The sequence below is a fragment of the Schistosoma haematobium genome, chromosome ZW (genome assembly GCF_000699445.3).
Source record: "Schistosoma haematobium chromosome ZW, whole genome shotgun sequence".
Lineage (NCBI taxonomy): Eukaryota > Metazoa > Platyhelminthes > Trematoda > Strigeidida > Schistosomatidae > Schistosoma > Schistosoma haematobium.
Genome location: NC_067195.1, coordinates 77,109,284 through 77,127,821, shown reverse-complemented (window position 1 = coordinate 77,127,821; position 18,538 = coordinate 77,109,284). Strand labels below are relative to the sequence as shown.

Genomic DNA, 18,538 nt, shown 5'->3' with positions numbered 1-18,538 from the left:
GTTTATTTGAAAAGTGGAGATGATTTGATTTCCAGAAATATTTTCGTTTGTGTTGAATTTTCGACAGAAGTGGAACTCCTGAGATGATTTTAAGCACTGGACGTTCCATCTCTGCGCCTAATCTCATAGTTACTAGCTCTAATGTCCTATGATATGCAAGTAATACCTCGAATACAGCTAGTGGAATACTAGTAACATATGAACAGCCTATATGGTACAGTAGACCAATCTACGCGCTCGCTTAGCTCCTTAATGAACATATGATGGCAGTCGATCCCATCATCGTCTTCAAAGCAAATAAGTATACATTTACTGAATATAATATAATCCTTTTTTTTTAAAAGTAGTACAAATATCAGTTAATAAAGCAGTAAAATGGTAATATACAGCAGTTGTACATTGCGTGACCTCTCTCCATTGATTACCTAAAATATAGAATGAAGATATTAGCTTAGCAGATGCATTCAGCAAGACTTAGTAAGTTCGTTTTTCCTTCCAAACTGACATCTAAGTGGTAAACAGTTCTAGTGTCACGATGAATGTCATCAAAATCGACAGTGTTCCAGGTGATACTAACCTCTGAAACTGTAATAATGTTATCCGAAGGTATAATTCAGACAGAAGAAAGCTGAAATCTCAAGACTGTTACATATTACACATACTTAAAACTGCATGTTTGCTTCACCATAGACAGATTTTGGAATAACGAAAATGTTGAAAGTACATTGATGTGGTTCCATATTAGTTCGGTTGGTTGGTGTTTGCAGTTCCTAGGAGTCAGTAATAAATAGGTCAAAAATGTTATAGTCTGCCATCATTATGTTTGAACGATCCAAACATTGAAAGGTAATCTATTTATGGTGGTCAGACTAATGACAAGAACATGTAGGCAATTACCTTGGTCACGTTAATATACCACTGAGATTTCAATTACTACGTGGATTTGAAACATCATCTAACATGTGATGTCCGACATTTTATATCGACAAAAATATCTATCAACCAGCCGTTGACTCGACTACGTCGAATATTTACTCTGGTCACCATGTTTTAATTTTCACACAACAAACAGAACTTCAGACTACACTTTATGTGAACACAGAGCAAACGACCAAGACTAAACATTTACTCATCATAAAGACACTCGCATTCGACTTTGATTAGATTTCAATAGTTTCTGCCCAATCAGACACAAAGAGCTTCGGTTAGAAAGCTATGAGATTGTGTAATAAAACTGTGTTCATCAAGAAAGATCAAAGACGAATTAAGTATGGTTAAAAGTGTTTGTGAGATAATGGTTACGGAACAAACTGATTAATTAGAATGGGAGAAAAGAAAGAAGGGAATGGAATACTCCAACGTAAATAATAAATGACTTAGTAGGACTCAGCTCTGAAGTTGATTGAGTTTCTAGCATGATTGAGTCCAAAATGTTCATTGTTGAAGAGGACGCATCCAGCCTAAATTCAAGTCTTGTTAAATCAAACCAAATATTAACGAATTACTAGTAGCAATAATAATAATAATACTGATATCTGATAGAAGTCTTGTTAACTCTTTCATTGTCCTGTCACTTCTGGTTTATATTCAGCTGTTGTTGTTAGAAGGGAACTACTATGACATTAATTTCATCTGTTCATTACTACATCATGTGATGACTTCAGTCGAACTACATGGTGGTACTACGTTAGTCAGTCGTTTGTCATTAAGTTCATAGTCTGTGCATTTCAAATATGAAGAACGTTCTGTTAACCGTTTCATGGTTAGCATTTTATAGCGAGTTAGTTTTCGACAGGTTAGGTCGCTAATCACATGCCCAACCCTCCTCCTTTATCCGTGTTTCGGACGGGTAGTATTAGTAATAGTCTCAGAGAGGATCCTGGTGGAGCCCCTATGCAGGTTTATTTCTATTAGATATAAATAGAATTCTATTAGTGAATTGATTGTATTCTGTTGAAACTATTGTGGTGCATAATTCAACATACTACTAACTTCTTTAAGTAGTAAGAAATGTGAAATATGAATGAATGAATCAATGAATGAATGAATTGTCAACAGCATGTTTCAACATTATACAACACAATTCAAAGTTCATTTATTCATACAATTTGATTATTATAAAGTGACTGTATTTAAAATTATTATTATTATTATTATTATTATTATTACTATTATTACTACGGATTAGACAAAGTTCAATGCAGATTATCCAAGGTTTATGCATAGACACACATTGTATTATTACTATTCAATGAAGTGAACATGAATATGAATCGGAAAATATCAATTGAACACATTCATAATCAACACTTACATAGAGATTGTTGACAAAACATTATGAATACCATATTTTGGTAGGTGGATTCCTCATAACCAAATCATTGATTATATTGAAGTAAGAGAATAAACAGGTTTGTAGAGTGTATTACAATTTGTGGATTATACCACCATCTCATTATCAAATTTTCCAGTTAATCAACTAGTGAAAGAACATTACCAGTTTTACATCCAACATGATGCCAACTGAGGTAATACGATATACAGTAATTAATACAATCATTGTAGTTTCTATTCATTTTCACTGGTTGTTTAACCAAAGTCTGTTGGCGATCCACTCATGATGGTGATATCATTTAGTGTATTTATATGAAATCTTTGCAGTTATAACTGTATTTATTATTATTATTATGATTAATTATTTGCTATATCAGATGGAATATTCAGTTGGCTTGTTAAATTGTATACGGTAATTCATAAGAGTTTTCATCACGATTAGATATCGTTAAGAGACCTATTGAAAATTGTGCCGCATTAAACGGTTGTTTCTTTATAGTTCGGAACTACACAGCAGTGAGAATCCATCACTTCCCACTAAATTGAACATAGGCGCCACAGTTCTTGCAATGGAAATGATATCAAATAACCGCTGAGTTGGAACTCCACAAATCACGTAAATCACAATTTCCAACTCTAGTCACTTGATAATATAGCATGAGTAACCATCAACCGATTTCGAGATGGTGGTGAACATTTGTTGCTCAGGTGGATGATTATGACGGAGTATTGTTCTCTGAGCTGGATGGTTTTGTTGTGGAGCCACCGTGGTTATTCTGAGCAACATCGTCAGCATGAACTTCATGTAGAATTGAAGTGTTCGAATTTCTCCACATATGGCTCACAACTCGTCCGGTAGACCTCAATGTTGATTGGTTATTGTTCACCTTGTTGGGGACTTTAGATCCCCAAAACTCATATTTTGTGATTTCATCGTATCTATTAAATGTTCAAATATTTGTAGGGGGGTCAATTGGTGAACTTATCGATTAAATGTTAAATAGCGGTCAATTGATGAACTCATTGATTAATGTTTAAAAATTTTCCATGACAATAGCGACTGTAAATATTTGTATAAATACTCTTGATTTGTGTGCTTGACCTGACTTGTTATCTGCTGTTTGTCTGTAGAATACACTTTCTACACCTTACCCAGACTTCTTGATCGAGTTAGCAGAGTTGGGGACAACGAACCAGAATAGCTATCGAGTCGCTGAATCATTGATCCTTCGTTCCGTTCGAGTAAGACGCATCAGTAGTAGCATTCAAGCATAACGAATCATACCACACCTCTAACCAATAATTGTTTTCTTCTTTATTTCGGTTGTATCTCCCATTCCATTTCATTTTCAAATCAATTAACTCGTCACACTTTCTCACGAGAATTTTGGAAAATCCAGTGCTAAATCGGTCACTAATTCCCAGTCAAATGTTATTTACTTAGATGGATAGTAGCGATTTATGCATTACGTTTGTTTTTATGACATGCTTGCAATGCCATCTACCACATAGAGTATGATTGTGCCTTGTGTGTATTGCTGCATTCACGTTGAGTCATATTTGGATGAGGTAATCTGACATCCATCATCGTCTTCTGAATAACCACTGCTTTACGAAAGACTCAAGGATCAAATCATCAGCTTGACCAACAAATTACCAAAATTCGTCTCAGGTTAATAAATATTCAACATGTATTCATCAACTCTACCTTTAATACTATCGACTACTGGACATCACATAAAGGCCTCATATTGAAACATACATCGGTGACTGAATACCGACTAAGGATGGAAACCGAATGAAATTCACGAGACTCACTATTCTCACTTCAATTGTCTCATCGGTTATGAGTGAAATGTGGTTAATTTCAGAAATTGTTCCATCACTTATCATACAATGTGAGAAACGCTATCCATCATACAAACTCATTCTCATTTTAATAAACTAACGATAACCGACAATCCATGAATCATACACTTGAATCACCACAATACAATCACTATCACGCGGTCATCCCACCACTGTGCATCGAATCGCATTTGAAATCCACCGTATATTTTGACTAGTATTCAGTGTTTCGAGACAATCGACATTGAGTGATGAACGTTGGACACGGATCATATTACGATTTACCGGAATTCAGTTGAATCTGTTTCGATTGATCATAGTTACACAAATTGATTATTATAGATGACTATTGAAATTCGACACTCACCCATATGGTGTATCTGTAGTTTGCATAAATTTAATACTCATTCAGAAAATCCTTGACATCTAATTGTGTAGTCAAGTATTTTGGAAATGAGTTGTGAGATTTTATTAAATGAGAGTCATATTGCACCACATCATCTTTTCATATGTGATTTCCTTCCAGACTCAACTCAATCGTCGTTAAATTGCATTCTATCAATTATCATAATCTGTCAGTAGAAGAGATGATACATAATTGTGGAATTGGGAAAGTGGTCAACGTGTGGACACAAGGAGCAAGCTACAATTCGGATAGTTCACAAGAAGCATCCATTAATCAACGACAATATTCGAATAATGATGGTGATATTTTTGCATTGAATGTAAGCTGAAATAATCTATGTATGCTTTGTTCGTCATCATGATACTTACCGGCGTATAAATGAGATAAAAATAAGCGACATTTAAAACTGCTCAATTGTTAACTATTTTACAGGTTGTAGTGAACGAAAACAAGTGTGGACAATCGAATGCATTTAGATACAAAATTACGGAATCACTTGTGAAAATCTGAGAACCATGCAGTAAATACTTCATTTGCAAAATGTCCATCAATCTGCACGGACTTCATTGTTCTTTTGTTTCCACACCAGTCATTCTTTATTCTCGTTCACTTTTCCTCAATCTTCCTAACATTCTTCCATTATTCATTTCTCTTTCGATTGATAATACATACTACTTATATCTGTCGATGTCAGTAGCACATACCATAAGATGAAAAATATAGAATGCCAAAATGGTTTAGTACATGATCTCAATGGTGAATATAGTGCCCATTCAAACGAATCGGACGAAATTGCGAAGGTCGCTTCTAATAAACACAAGTTCATCGGGGAGATTTTGTCGACCTCGTTATTGCTTAACTGTGGTAATATTTAGTAATGCTACTAATACATATGAACTGTTATTAAAAATTCATTTAATATGTGAAAATACTGATAATTATGTATATTTTGAAAAGATAGCTGACAGTGATTGGTTAAACATGAATGCACCCATGAGAGGTATGCTCCAGACCCAATTTCCTGATTTACAATAGACCATTTATTTATATTCATATGTACCGAATGATAATCCATGCAAGTTAGTTGCAAGTATCGAATCTCGCATCAGTTAAGAAACTAACTTATATGAAATACAGTCATTATAACTTGAAGGACCAAGTAAAGTCATCAATATATCGTTGTGTTTTATCAAACCTGGTTGATAGTGGTTACATAATGAGTGAAATTCACTTATTTCAAACAACCTACCATATTCATTCTCACTTTTCTAACAAGATTCGATATTATCTCTTTTATATTAGCAGAAGCTGTAGGAATTCAAGTCAATAATACTAGTTCTAATGAAAAGCAGTGACCAATAAAGTTTAGCTGTGCCTATTGTGAGATAGTAATTCACTGAAGACACTTGTAGATGTGTCTCTCAATTTCGTGGATTAGTTGAAGTAAGACATCAACACCGTTGGATGTTGACTCAGTGGTCTAGAGCATAAGCGTTCTCGCGCGGGACCTATAGGTCCTAGGTCCGAATCTCACGAGTCGAGATCGTGGATGTTTACTAGTGAGGAGTCTCACAGTTGGACGAAACGGCCATCTATTGCCTCAAGGTTCTCCATGATGGTTTAGCTTAATAAACTGTTTTACCATATCATCATACTCTTTGTTTATTCCTTCTTCTTTACAACATCATTTATACCACACAAACTGATTATTTATGCATTATGTATAAAGCAATTTTCATGATTACCAATTTGATAAAACTATATTTCAAAGTTCTATTTTGAGAAGTATATTGAAACTGCACTTATGTTGATGATATTAAATAAAAGGACAATGGTCATGTTATGATTAATTGATTCATCCAAGAGTATCATTTCATTGTTAGAGTTATGAGATAAAATTAACTATGAAGTGAATTCCAAATAGAGAGGTTGAAATTCAAAGTTTGTAGTTACTTACTTACTTACTTACTTACTTACTTGTTTTCCTGGTTATCGTTTTTTAGCGATTTAGTTTTCTACGGGATGGGATCACTAGCCCTATGGTATACTAAATGACAACTCATAGTATAAATATATTTTTCTCTTGTCACTTGAAATTCAATCATACACACATAGTCCAAGTTAAAAGAAGCAGGAAAATTTATTGATAAAGATTACTAGTGTAGTATAATAAAAATTCTAATTTATAAGTAAAACAAGTGATTGTAAACTTAGCTTTCTTGCATCTCATTACAATTTCCTAATCACATTATACATGAACATTCGTATATAGTACGAATATTTGCTAGCCCACGATCTGACTCCAATGAGATCGTTTCTGATTACTATTGAAATATACATATCGCCATTCATCGACTTAGATCACATTAGTGAATAATGGAATTAAATAAGTCAAATACGAGAATGAATTTCCCAATACATATATCTGCTGTATAATCGTTGATCGGAACAGGTAATCAGAGAGACGTAGCGAAGGAAACGAAGAAGAGAGAACGAAACGACGGACAGTACTGAGCCAACTCCATTTAATCAAGCGTTAATCAACATTTATAGTCACATAAAAATAAGCTACTGACATGTGGTAAGTAGGATAAGAAGTGTACACATATACATATAGTCAAGTTTGATAAGTAAACAATTAGCGAGGTCAAGATGTAACTCAAATAGAATGGATAAAATGGTTTGTCCAGAAGCTAGAATAATCCATATAGGCTTATACATAATAACTGACACTACAAGATATTTAACATTCAGAAATGAGTAAACTTATACAAAGAGTAATATAAGTCACAACATAACCGTCATCCATGATATACATTGACCACTGAAAAATTGGCTGTTTATTCAAAGAGAAAAAATAAAATACTTGAGAATTCTTCTTCAACACATATTTCCCTAGAAATATATATTCAGTCGAATTTAGTTAGAACTATTAAATGAATTGAAGATTGAACATTTAATAAAGTAGTACTGGTAGTAGTAGTATTCGTTGAATTCAAATTTCTTAAACCTGTCATTGAAGATAACCACATTAATGTTAAAAATAAATTCCACCAACAATTGTAAAGAATTCCAGCTGCTAATACTAAATCCATTTGATGATATCGAAATGTACCACCTCCAAATACCATCTTCATTTCAAATAATAATTTCTATGAAAGAGAAATTATCAATATATGTGTAAATATACATATATGTACAATGAGATGAGGAATCATTGCACAATTATTCTTCATTCAATTGACTAAGACTTCTGAACCAGTTGATCAGGTACTGAATTCATGATCATGTTAAATATCTTACATAGAAGATTTTAGAATACTAAGATCACTTGACTTCTATACATAAACTAGTTGTTAAGGTGCAGATTGATTTGTATTATCCCCTTGCCAACTTCTCTCTTTGATTTGATTGTGTTAGACTAAACATCAATTATGTAGTCAGTATTAGATGATTTTATGCATCAGTAATATCATGAACAAATTGAATAACTTATTTGAAAATATCCACTTCTCACCAAAATATGAGATTCAATCAGTTGTCAAACAATTTAGAAGTAGTATTAGTAGTAGTATGAGTGTTGTGGAGATTTCCGGATGTTAGTATGATCATGAATTGATCTAAGTTAGGAGACCATATGAAATTTGGAGTCCTCATCAGTGCCTAACCATAACCCCATCATCAGGATCAAACTGAGAACATTCGATCTTGTACGACGACGTATAACCTGTAGACCACTTAGCTGGGATTCAATGATATGCAAGTTTAACTTCAATCAATCTACGACATTATGTGATCAACTTCACAAGTTCAAATGGAGTATTGGGAAGCCTTCAAATTTCTAATAGTATTGATTATATAATTATGAAAGAGGAATTAAAAATGAATGTATGTTATGTAAAATTGACTTTCAAACAATATGCGTTTGACAGTTAGTTGAGGATGTTCCACCAAATGTAAAAAACAAAAAAAACAGTTGACTTACAAAGACTGTTAATGGAAATGTAATTGCACCAGCAATAACTAGTACAATCTAATAAAAGACAGAAAGAAATAGTGTGATGAAATAAGTTTCAGGCTATCGAAAATCAATAAAGCGAGACAACTATTGATTTAATATGTAGCAAAAAATAAGTATAAGCAATTGAGCATATAATGTCATAAATCCCTTTCTACTAAACGTTGATTAACAGACCAACTTTCATTAGCACAAACATTAACTCAGTTTTTGAATCAGTCGAATGGCAAATGAAGTTTGTTTTGAGATAGTGAAGTGGATTTTCATTCTCTGATCTGAATAGTTTACACTGAAATCATCCAGCTCAAAGAATGAAATTTCACGAAAATTTTAGTTTCTTCACTGATTAACATCAACTAAGTGAATATTATCAATCCAAAGTGTCATTGAAAAACTAGTTTGTATCAATTTCAATAGTTGAAATCATGAGTCAGTTCAAGGTAGACCACCATGGAAAATCTGAAAGCACTGAACGGCCATTTCTTTCTATTTGAGACTACTCAGAGGTGTGCATCTACGACCTCACCTCGCGGGATTCGAAACAAGCACCTCGCGCACGAGCGCTTAACCACTAGACCACTAAGCCAGCATTCAACGGTGTTAATGTCTAACTTCATGGTAGTTTCGCTTCAACTGACTCATGATCACAACTATTGAAATTGCTACAACCTCCACAAAACCCCTTCTGGTACTTTGTATCAGTTTAACATCCTACAGGAATATAAACGCACAAACATCCAATAACTATATATAATTCAGAGCTTTTAGGTGTATCAACGAATAAATGACCGACAGGAATTTTAGCTAGTATCCAATAGACCACATGTTCAACTTCGATCTAAGAACATTAGAATAAATTAAGTTTGTACATCAGTTACAAGTACTGGGTAGTGATAAACAAATAAACTGACTATTTCAATTTACTTCAATATAACAACATTATTCCCAATTTGCCTTCTATTCAATACCGTCAGTTAGAATTTCATTGAATATGTGATTTCCCTATTAGAACTGAAACTATCTCACTTAAAATGCTTAATCATTATGTTAGTATATTCATAACAAATGATAACATAGAGTTAATTACAGAATTTGGATTGAATATATGAGCTTTATAATGACAAACAAAATACAATTACATTATCCTTATTCATTGTGAAGTAAAGAATCTGTCCAATGATTAGTATCAAATCAATACTTAATGTAACAAACAGATTGATGGTGTAATGTTTACTGAAATCATATTGTAGAACAGTTATAGTGCAAACAATTAAATTAATGAATGTCACCGATACAGCGAAGATCAAATAGACAATATCTTCGAAGTACAAAGTCGAATCCGATGCGATCGCAATGGTTGAAAATAATGTCTGTAATAATAATAACAATAATAATAATAATAATAATAATAATAAAAGTAATGATAATAAGGGTAATGAGAATTATAACAGTTGTTGCACTTCTACAACACTTATTTGACGGTACTACAATACGAAAAGAAATCAATCACAAAAATATAACTGAAAGAGTAATCTTTATTTCCGATGACTGATAACCCATACAAAACTTAAGTGACGAATTAATGATGTGTAGACAGACTAGGGAGAGGAATAGATAGATAGATAGATAGATAGATAGATAGATAGATAGATAGATAGATAGATAGATAGATAGATAGATAGATAGATAGATAGATAGATAGATAGATAGATAGATAGATAGATAGATAGATAGATAGATAGATAGATAGATAGATAGATAGATAGATAGATAGATAGATAGATAGATAGATAGATAGATAGATAGATAGATAGATAGATAGATAGATAGATAGATAGATAGATAGATAGATAGATAGATAGATAGATAGATAGATAGATAGATAGATAGATAGATAGATAGATAGATAGATAGATAGATAGATAGATAGATAGATAGATAGATACATACATACATACATACATACATACATACATACATACATACATACATACATACATACATACATACATACATACATACATACATACATACATACATACATACATACATACATACATACATACATACATACATACATAAACTGACTGCGATGTTAAGATTTCTACTATGTGTAAATTTTAATTGAACTTCAAATGAATTTCGACTTACCATCAGTATCAGATACATTACATTGTATGGATATTTCCGTGCTAATGCTGGAACATACATCCAAATTGTTTGAAGAACTAAGTAGATAGCGCTGTAGGTAGGGTAGAATACTGATAAGAATATATAATAATATCATTCATAGTTACAGATTATATTTTGATATAATGGAGAGGACGTGTAGCTTTGAGTGGATATCGTGCTATGAGAACGTATTAAGAAACTTGTTCACATGTCTACTTAGTCAGCACTCTATGAAATAACGTTTATTCTTAATGTTGCTTCACAGCTTGGGAATTAGACCAGTCTAACAAGGATTCAGAAAGTTGCTCCTCATCAAAACCACATGCTTCTGTCCGAGAGCTCGCATAGTATTCTATCCTTCTCATATATATGACAATGAATAATTATGGAGAAATGGATTTACCATCTCCACTTCACTGCCAAATCAAAACACAATTATTTTCCACTTAATTCATGTGTCTTTGTTTTACCTCACTCCACTTTCTATTCCGTTTATGCATATTCTTTAAATCACACACCAGTCTGTCTATGGGGAAATTGTTTTCTTATCTAAATGAAATCAAGTCACTGACTAGTTGAAAGCTCAGTATTACTACATGATGAAGATTGTGAATGAGCTTTTCAGGAAACAGATCTCCCATTCAAATTGGCCTGCTTCAACATCCGCCTACTAATGCAGATAGGACAACAGATAGATTTAGCCAAATCTTTTAAAAGACAATATCAGTGTTTACTGTTTATCCGTGACCTGTATTCAACACTCTGGTGAAGTGCTAAAAATCTACTGTATCTGTCAATATTTGTTATGAAGGTGATCCCAGTGACTTCCATATCGTGCTTCATTTTCAGAGGCTGTGACTGGTATGGGAAAACTGAGAGATGGTCGATTTATGACATAGTCCAATAGTATGAAAGCGGTACAGGACTGGTATCAATCAGTCCATCACGATTCTCTGATCAGGAGATAGTGCAACTCCGTGGCTCAATCTCTTACCAGACACAGCTGAGAATAGAAACCGATTGAGGCCATAATGTAGTTTCCTTCTACATTCTTCACAAAAGTGAAAGGAGATTCGTCTACTGAAAGAATCCTTTCTGGTCATATTTTTTCTACTGATTGGTTTTTCCCATTGTATACTACTCATGTTCACTTATTTTTATTCATTTATTTATTTAACTATACTCCCATTCCTTCACCCATTCCATCACAATCTTATCTTCTTATCTGTGTTGTGCATATTAATTTAGTGTCCATTTCTATAGATATTTATGTTTTAAATAGTTTTGAGAGTATTCATATGAGTGGGATGTTTAAGCTCAATCAATTGTGTGGTGGAAATTCTGCTTCGTTAAAATCCGCGTTACCGCTAGAATACAAAAGTCGATCAATCTTCAAAACTTTGATTCATTATTCTAATATTTTACACATTTCTCAAACAAATTCAAGCTTACATTGATAATCAATTCTAAATTCATCATGTTAACTTTAGTCAATGATATAGAAAATTACTGAATAAGGATTATTAATTCATATGAAGGGTATGAACTAATCAGATCTCAATTTAACTGGCATTCACTTGAAATCCTGAGGGGAAACAGAAATGAGGAAGACCGAAGAACACACTACATCGAAAATTAGAGCCAGACATGAAAAGGATGAATAGTAGTCTGAAAGAATTGTAAAGGATTGTGAAGGACAGAGTTGGATGTAGAATGTTGGTGGGTGGCCTATACTCCTTCATGAGGGGTAACAGACGTAAATAAGTAAAGTTGTAAGTATTTCATCCTTTTATAGATTAAGTATTTAAGAACTATCATTAGAGCATCACAATATAACCATCTGTTCGGTTTGGATCTTGTGAAACATTTTATGAATAAAATATAACTTCGATCATCTTATTGAATTCATCATTATATCAGATTATCAGTACCATCGTGACAGACATTGAATACTATGCGAATATATATGTGACTAAACTTAATGCATAGTGATACTGAAATGTATTGACAATTTGTAAATATAACAAAGGCTTAATTTGGAACAGCATCATATTTTCATTCTATTAATGTTATTATTTATATATTGAATAATGATGGTAAAGTAAATGGTTCTTACCATGAGATCCATAAGATTACCACATGATTTTTAATCAATTCACTGATCTGTCGACTTAAAAGAAGTTTGATTCAAGTTTACTAAACAGTAACACAACATACACTAGAATAAACAAATTTGTTCCTCCAAAAGTGATTGCAAACTGAAGAACTGTAATTCCAAGTACCTGTAAATGAGTAAATTAGATGATGGGAACATACAAAACCATGTAAAATAGGGTTTGTGTTTTTCTAATATAAATAGTTTTATCATGTCAAATCAATTTCACATTTTTGGAGAATTCCCATGTTGTATGACTGAAGTTGTGTAAATCCAAGATGGAGAATCTCATAGAATAATCTATCTAGTCAGTAGTTTACCGACTACAATATATATAAATATATATTGTTGTGCGACAAATCAGAAGTCCTATTCATTAACATGAGTAACTCCATTGAATCCATCGGATATCGATGCAGCACCTGTAAATGTCACTTCAACAATGACCGAAGAAACCAGAATGGCCATCAGACCAATCGGCAGTGGGAGAGCAGTAGGACCTGACAATATATTAGTTGAAGCAGTAAAGTCAGACACAGAAGTAACTGCAAACAACCCGATGGAATGGAAAGAAGGACACCTCATCAAGATACCAAAAAAGGAGATCTGAGCAAGTACGAGGATCAAAGAGGGATCACCCCATTGTCAGTACCAGGAATGGTTTTCAACAGTATGTTTCTGAACCGGATGAAAGACTCAGTAGGGATCGGTCGTGTACAGACCGAATTGTGACACTACGGAACATCGTTGAACAACCCGTTCGGTGGAACTCGTCACCATACATCAACTCCATCGTTTATTAGTAAGCATTCGTCAGTGCGGATAGGAGAACATTACGGAACCTTCTTCAACACTATGGTGTACCTGAAAAGATTGTCAACATTATATGGGATCGATCCGATGAACTAAACTTCAAACTCGTGCATGAAAGATAGCTGACAGATGCATTCACAGTGGTAACAGGAGTCAGACAAGGCTGCTTACTCTCTCCCTTCCACTTTCTTTCTGATGATCAACTGAATTATGAATACCTTGACATCTGAGGGAAAGCACGGAATTAACTAGACGACCTGGACTTCGTAGATGACCTAGCCCTCCTACCCCATACACATCAACAAATGCAGGTCAAGACAAACAGTGTGGCAACAGCCTCTGCATCAGTGGGCCTCAACATACACAAACGAAAAAGCAACGTCTTCAGAATCAACACGGAGAGCACCAACCCAATCACACTTGATTGAGAAACTCTAAAACAAGCGGAAACGTTCACGTACCTGGTCAGCATCACCATCGATGAACGTGGAGGATTGGATGAAGACGTAAAGGAGAGGATTGGCAGAGCAAGGACAACATTCACACAGTTGAAGAAAATATGGAACTAAAAATAGCTCTCTGTATGCCAACATCAAAGTCAGAATCTTCAATATGAATGTCGAGATAGTTCTACTGCATCAGACTGAAACGTAGAGAACTACCACAACCAACATCAAAAAATACGAGTATTTGTAAACAATTGTCTACACAATATACTCAATGTCCGTTGTTGGTCGAATACCATCAGTAGCAGTCTACTGTGGGAAAGGAAAAACTGGCTTCCAACTAAAAAAACATGTTGAAAGTGGATTGGAAGAAAATTGTAGGAATCATCAAACTGCATTATGAGGCAAGCCCTAACTTGTAATCCTGAAGGGAAACGGAAATGAGCAAGACCGAAGAACACACTACGTCAGGAATTGGAAATAGACATGAAAAGGATGAATAGCAACTGGAAACAAATGGAAAGGGTTGTCTAGAACAGTGTTAGATGTAGAATGTTGGTGAGCGGCCTATGCTCCTTGAGGAGGGGTAAGTAAGTAAGGCGTAAGTAAGTATTTATTAGCATGGTTCAATGGAATCAGATATTGATTCCTAAATCTTTGATCACTGTATCCATTACTAAGAGAAGAAACAGAATCGATTCGAAATTAACTTCAAGTATCACCAGCTTTAAAAACCTTTCCCGCTTTTTAATTACTGAGTAACTTGAAAAGAAACACTTCAGCTGTAGTGAAAACTAAATTTAGGTAGTGTGCTATCAACAACGTGCAGTGTCGGAATGCATCATCATTATCCGTATGGACAAAACCGTTTAAACTAAGTGAACAAACATCCTGTCAATTAAACTAAAGTCTGTTTACTAGATGTGAATCATTGAATTTCTCTTCCAAAAATAATCTGTATTAAGTTCAATGGTGACAAGTCGTGAATAAAAATATTATCTTAAAAAGATTTTGCCAATACTTGTAAGAAGTGACAGTTTATCTAATGGACACTCTCAATTCTTCGAAAACGTAATATTTCTAGCATACAAAGTAAGAAAGATATAAGACGATTGCTTAGTTCTACAACAATCACTTTATGGATTGAAGTCATCACATCGACACAGATATATGAGTAGAAGCTATAAACTGAAATACGTCACTAAACTGCTATTTAGGGGAGAGAAATGAACTGTAGATGTCCAGACTATTTTGATAACAAAACTGAGAACAGTGATAATCAAGAGTTCTTGTAGGAATATTAGTATCATGATGACGAACAAAGCATACATAGATTATTTCAGCTTACATTCAATGCAAAAATATCACCATCATTATTCGAATATTGTCGTTGATTAATGGATGCTTCTTGTGAACTATCCGAATTGTAGCTTGCTCCTTGTGTCCACACGTTGACCACTTTCCCAATTCCACAATTATGTATCATCTCTTCTACTGACAGATTATGATAATTGATAGAATGCAATTTAACGACGATTGAGTTGAGTCTGGAAGGAAATCACATATGAAAAGATGATGTGGTGCAATATGACTCTCATTTAATAAAATCTCACAACTCATTTCCAAAATACTTGACTACACAATTAGATGTCAAGGATTTTCTGAATGAGTATTAAATTTATGCAAACTACAGATACACCATATGGGTGAGTGTCGAATTTCAATAGTCATCTATAATAATCAATTTGTGTAACTATGATCAATCGAAACAGATTCAACTGAATTCCGGTAAATCGTAATATGATCCGTGTCCAACGTTCATCACTCAATGTCGATTGTCTCGAAACACTGAATACTAGTCAAAATATACGGTGGATTTCAAATGCGATTCGATGCACAGTGGTGGGATGACCGGGTGATAGTGATTGTATTGTGGTGATTCAAGTGTATGATTCATGGATTGTCGGTTATCGTTAGTTTATTAAAATGAGAATGAGTTTGTATGATGGATAGCGTTTCTCACATTGTATGATAAGTGATGGAACAATTTCTGAAATTAACCACATTTCACTCATAACCGATGAGACAATTGAAGTGAGAATAGTGAGTCTCGTGAATTTCATTCGGTTTCCATCCTTAGTCGGTATTCAGTCACCGATGTATGTTTCAATATGAGGCCTTTATGTGATGTCCAGTAGTCGATAGTATTAAAGGTAGAGTTGATGAATACATGTTGAATATTTATTAACCTGAGACGAATTTTGGTAATTTGTTGGTCAAGCTGATGATTTGATCCTTGAGTCTTTCGTAAAGCAGTGGTTATTCAGAAGACGATGATGGATGTCAGATTACCTCATCCAAATATGACTCAACGTGAATGCAGCAATACACACAAGGCACAATCATACTCTATGTGGTAGATGGCATTGCAAGCATGTCATAAAAACAAACGTAATGCATAAATCGCTACTATCCATCTAAGTAAATAACATTTGACTGGGAATTAGTGACCGATTTAGCACTGGATTTTCCAAAATTCTCGTGAGAAAGTGTGACGAGTTAATTGATTTGAAAATGAAATGGAATGGGAGATACAACCGAAATAAAGAAGAAAACAATTATTGGTTAGAGGTGTGGTATGATTCGTTATGCTTGAATGCTACTACTGATGCGTCTTACTCGAACGGAACGAAGGATCAATGATTCAGCGACTCGATAGCTATTCTGGTTCGTTGTCCCCAACTCTGCTAACTCGATCAAGAAGTCTGGGTAAGGTGTAGAAAGTGTATTCTACAGACAAACAGCAGATAACAAGTCAGGTCAAGCACACAAATCAAGAGTATTTATACAAATATTTACAGTCGCTATTGTCATGGAAAATTTTTAAACATTAATCAATGAGTTCATCAATTGACCGCTATTTAACATTTAATCGATAAGTTCACCAATTGACCCCCCTACAAATATTTGAACATTTAATAGATACGATGAAACCACAAAATATGAGTTTTGGGGATCTAAAGTCCCCAACAAGGTGAACAATAACCAATCAACATTGAGGTCTACCGGACGAGTTGTGAGCCATATGTGGAGAAATTCGAACACTTCAATTCTACATGAAGTTCATGCTGACGATGTTGCTCAGAATAACCACGGTGGCTCCACAACAAAACCATCCAGCTCAGAGAACAATACTCCGTCATAATCATCCACCTGAGCAACAAATGTTCACCACCATCTCGAAATCGGTTGATGGTTACTCATGCTATATTATCAAGTGACTAGAGTTGGAAATTGTGATTTACGTGATTTGTGGAGTTCCAACTCAGCGGTTATTTGATATCATTTCCATTGCAAGAACTGTGGCGCCTATGTTCAATTTAGTGGGAAGTGATGGATTCTCACTGCTGTGTAGTTCCGAACTATAAAGAAACAACCGTTTAATGCGGCACAATTTTCAATAGGTCTCTTAACGATATCTAATCGTGATGAAAACTCTTATGAATTACCGTATACAATTTAACAAGCCAACTGAATATTCCATCTGATATAGCAAATAATTAATCATAATAATAATAATAAATACAGTTATAACTGCAAAGATTTCATATAAATACACTAAATGATATCACCATCATGAGTGGATCGCCAACAGACTTTGGTTAAACAACCAGTGAAAATGAATAGAAACTACAATGATTGTATTAATTACTGTATATCGTATTACCTCAGTTGGCATCATGTTGGATGTAAAACTGGTAATGTTCTTTCACTAGTTGATTAACTGGAAAATTTGATAATGAGATGGTGGTATAATCCACAAATTGTAATACACTCTACAAACCTGTTTATTCTCTTACTTCAATATAATCAATGATTTGGTTATGAGGAATCCACCTACCAAAATATGGTATTCATAATGTTTTGTCAACAATCTCTATGTAAGTGTTGATTATGAATGTGTTCAATTGATATTTTCCGATTCATATTCATGTTCACTTCATTGAATAGTAATAATACAATGTGTGTCTATGCATAAACCTTGGATAATCTGCATTGAACTTTGTCTAATCCGTAGTAATAATAGTAATAATAATAATAATAATAATAATAATAATTTTAAATACAGTCACTTTATAATAATCAAATTGTATGAATAAATGAACTTTGAATTGTGTTGTATAATGTTGAAACATGCTGTTGACAATTCATTCATTCATTGATTCATTCATTCATATTTCACATTTCTTACTACTTAAAGAAGTTAGTAGTATGTTGAATTATGCACCACAATAGTTTCAACAGAATACAATCAATTCACTAATAGAATTCTATTTATATCTAAT

The 18,538-nt window shown here is 33.8% G+C and overlaps 1 protein-coding gene across 1 annotated transcript; it reads right to left on the bottom strand.

The window, feature by feature from the left end:
- Positions 1-346: 346 nt before the first annotated feature.
- Positions 347-18,245, bottom strand: FAIM2_1 (Fas apoptotic inhibitory molecule 2). Its single transcript, XM_051212356.1, has 10 exons — positions 17,779-18,245; positions 17,702-17,736; positions 15,541-17,671; positions 12,996-13,060; positions 12,895-12,948; positions 10,758-10,848; positions 9,746-9,976; positions 8,574-8,621; positions 2,315-7,740; positions 347-425 (listed from the first exon to the last, which is right to left on the bottom strand). Exons 3-9 carry the CDS (start codon positions 15,676-15,678, stop codon positions 7,498-7,500), a joined length of 870 nt encoding a protein of 289 aa, XP_051072534.1. The 5' UTR covers positions 15,679-17,671; positions 17,702-17,736; positions 17,779-18,245; the 3' UTR covers positions 347-425; positions 2,315-7,497.
- Between the last annotated feature and the right edge of the window lie 293 nt (positions 18,246-18,538).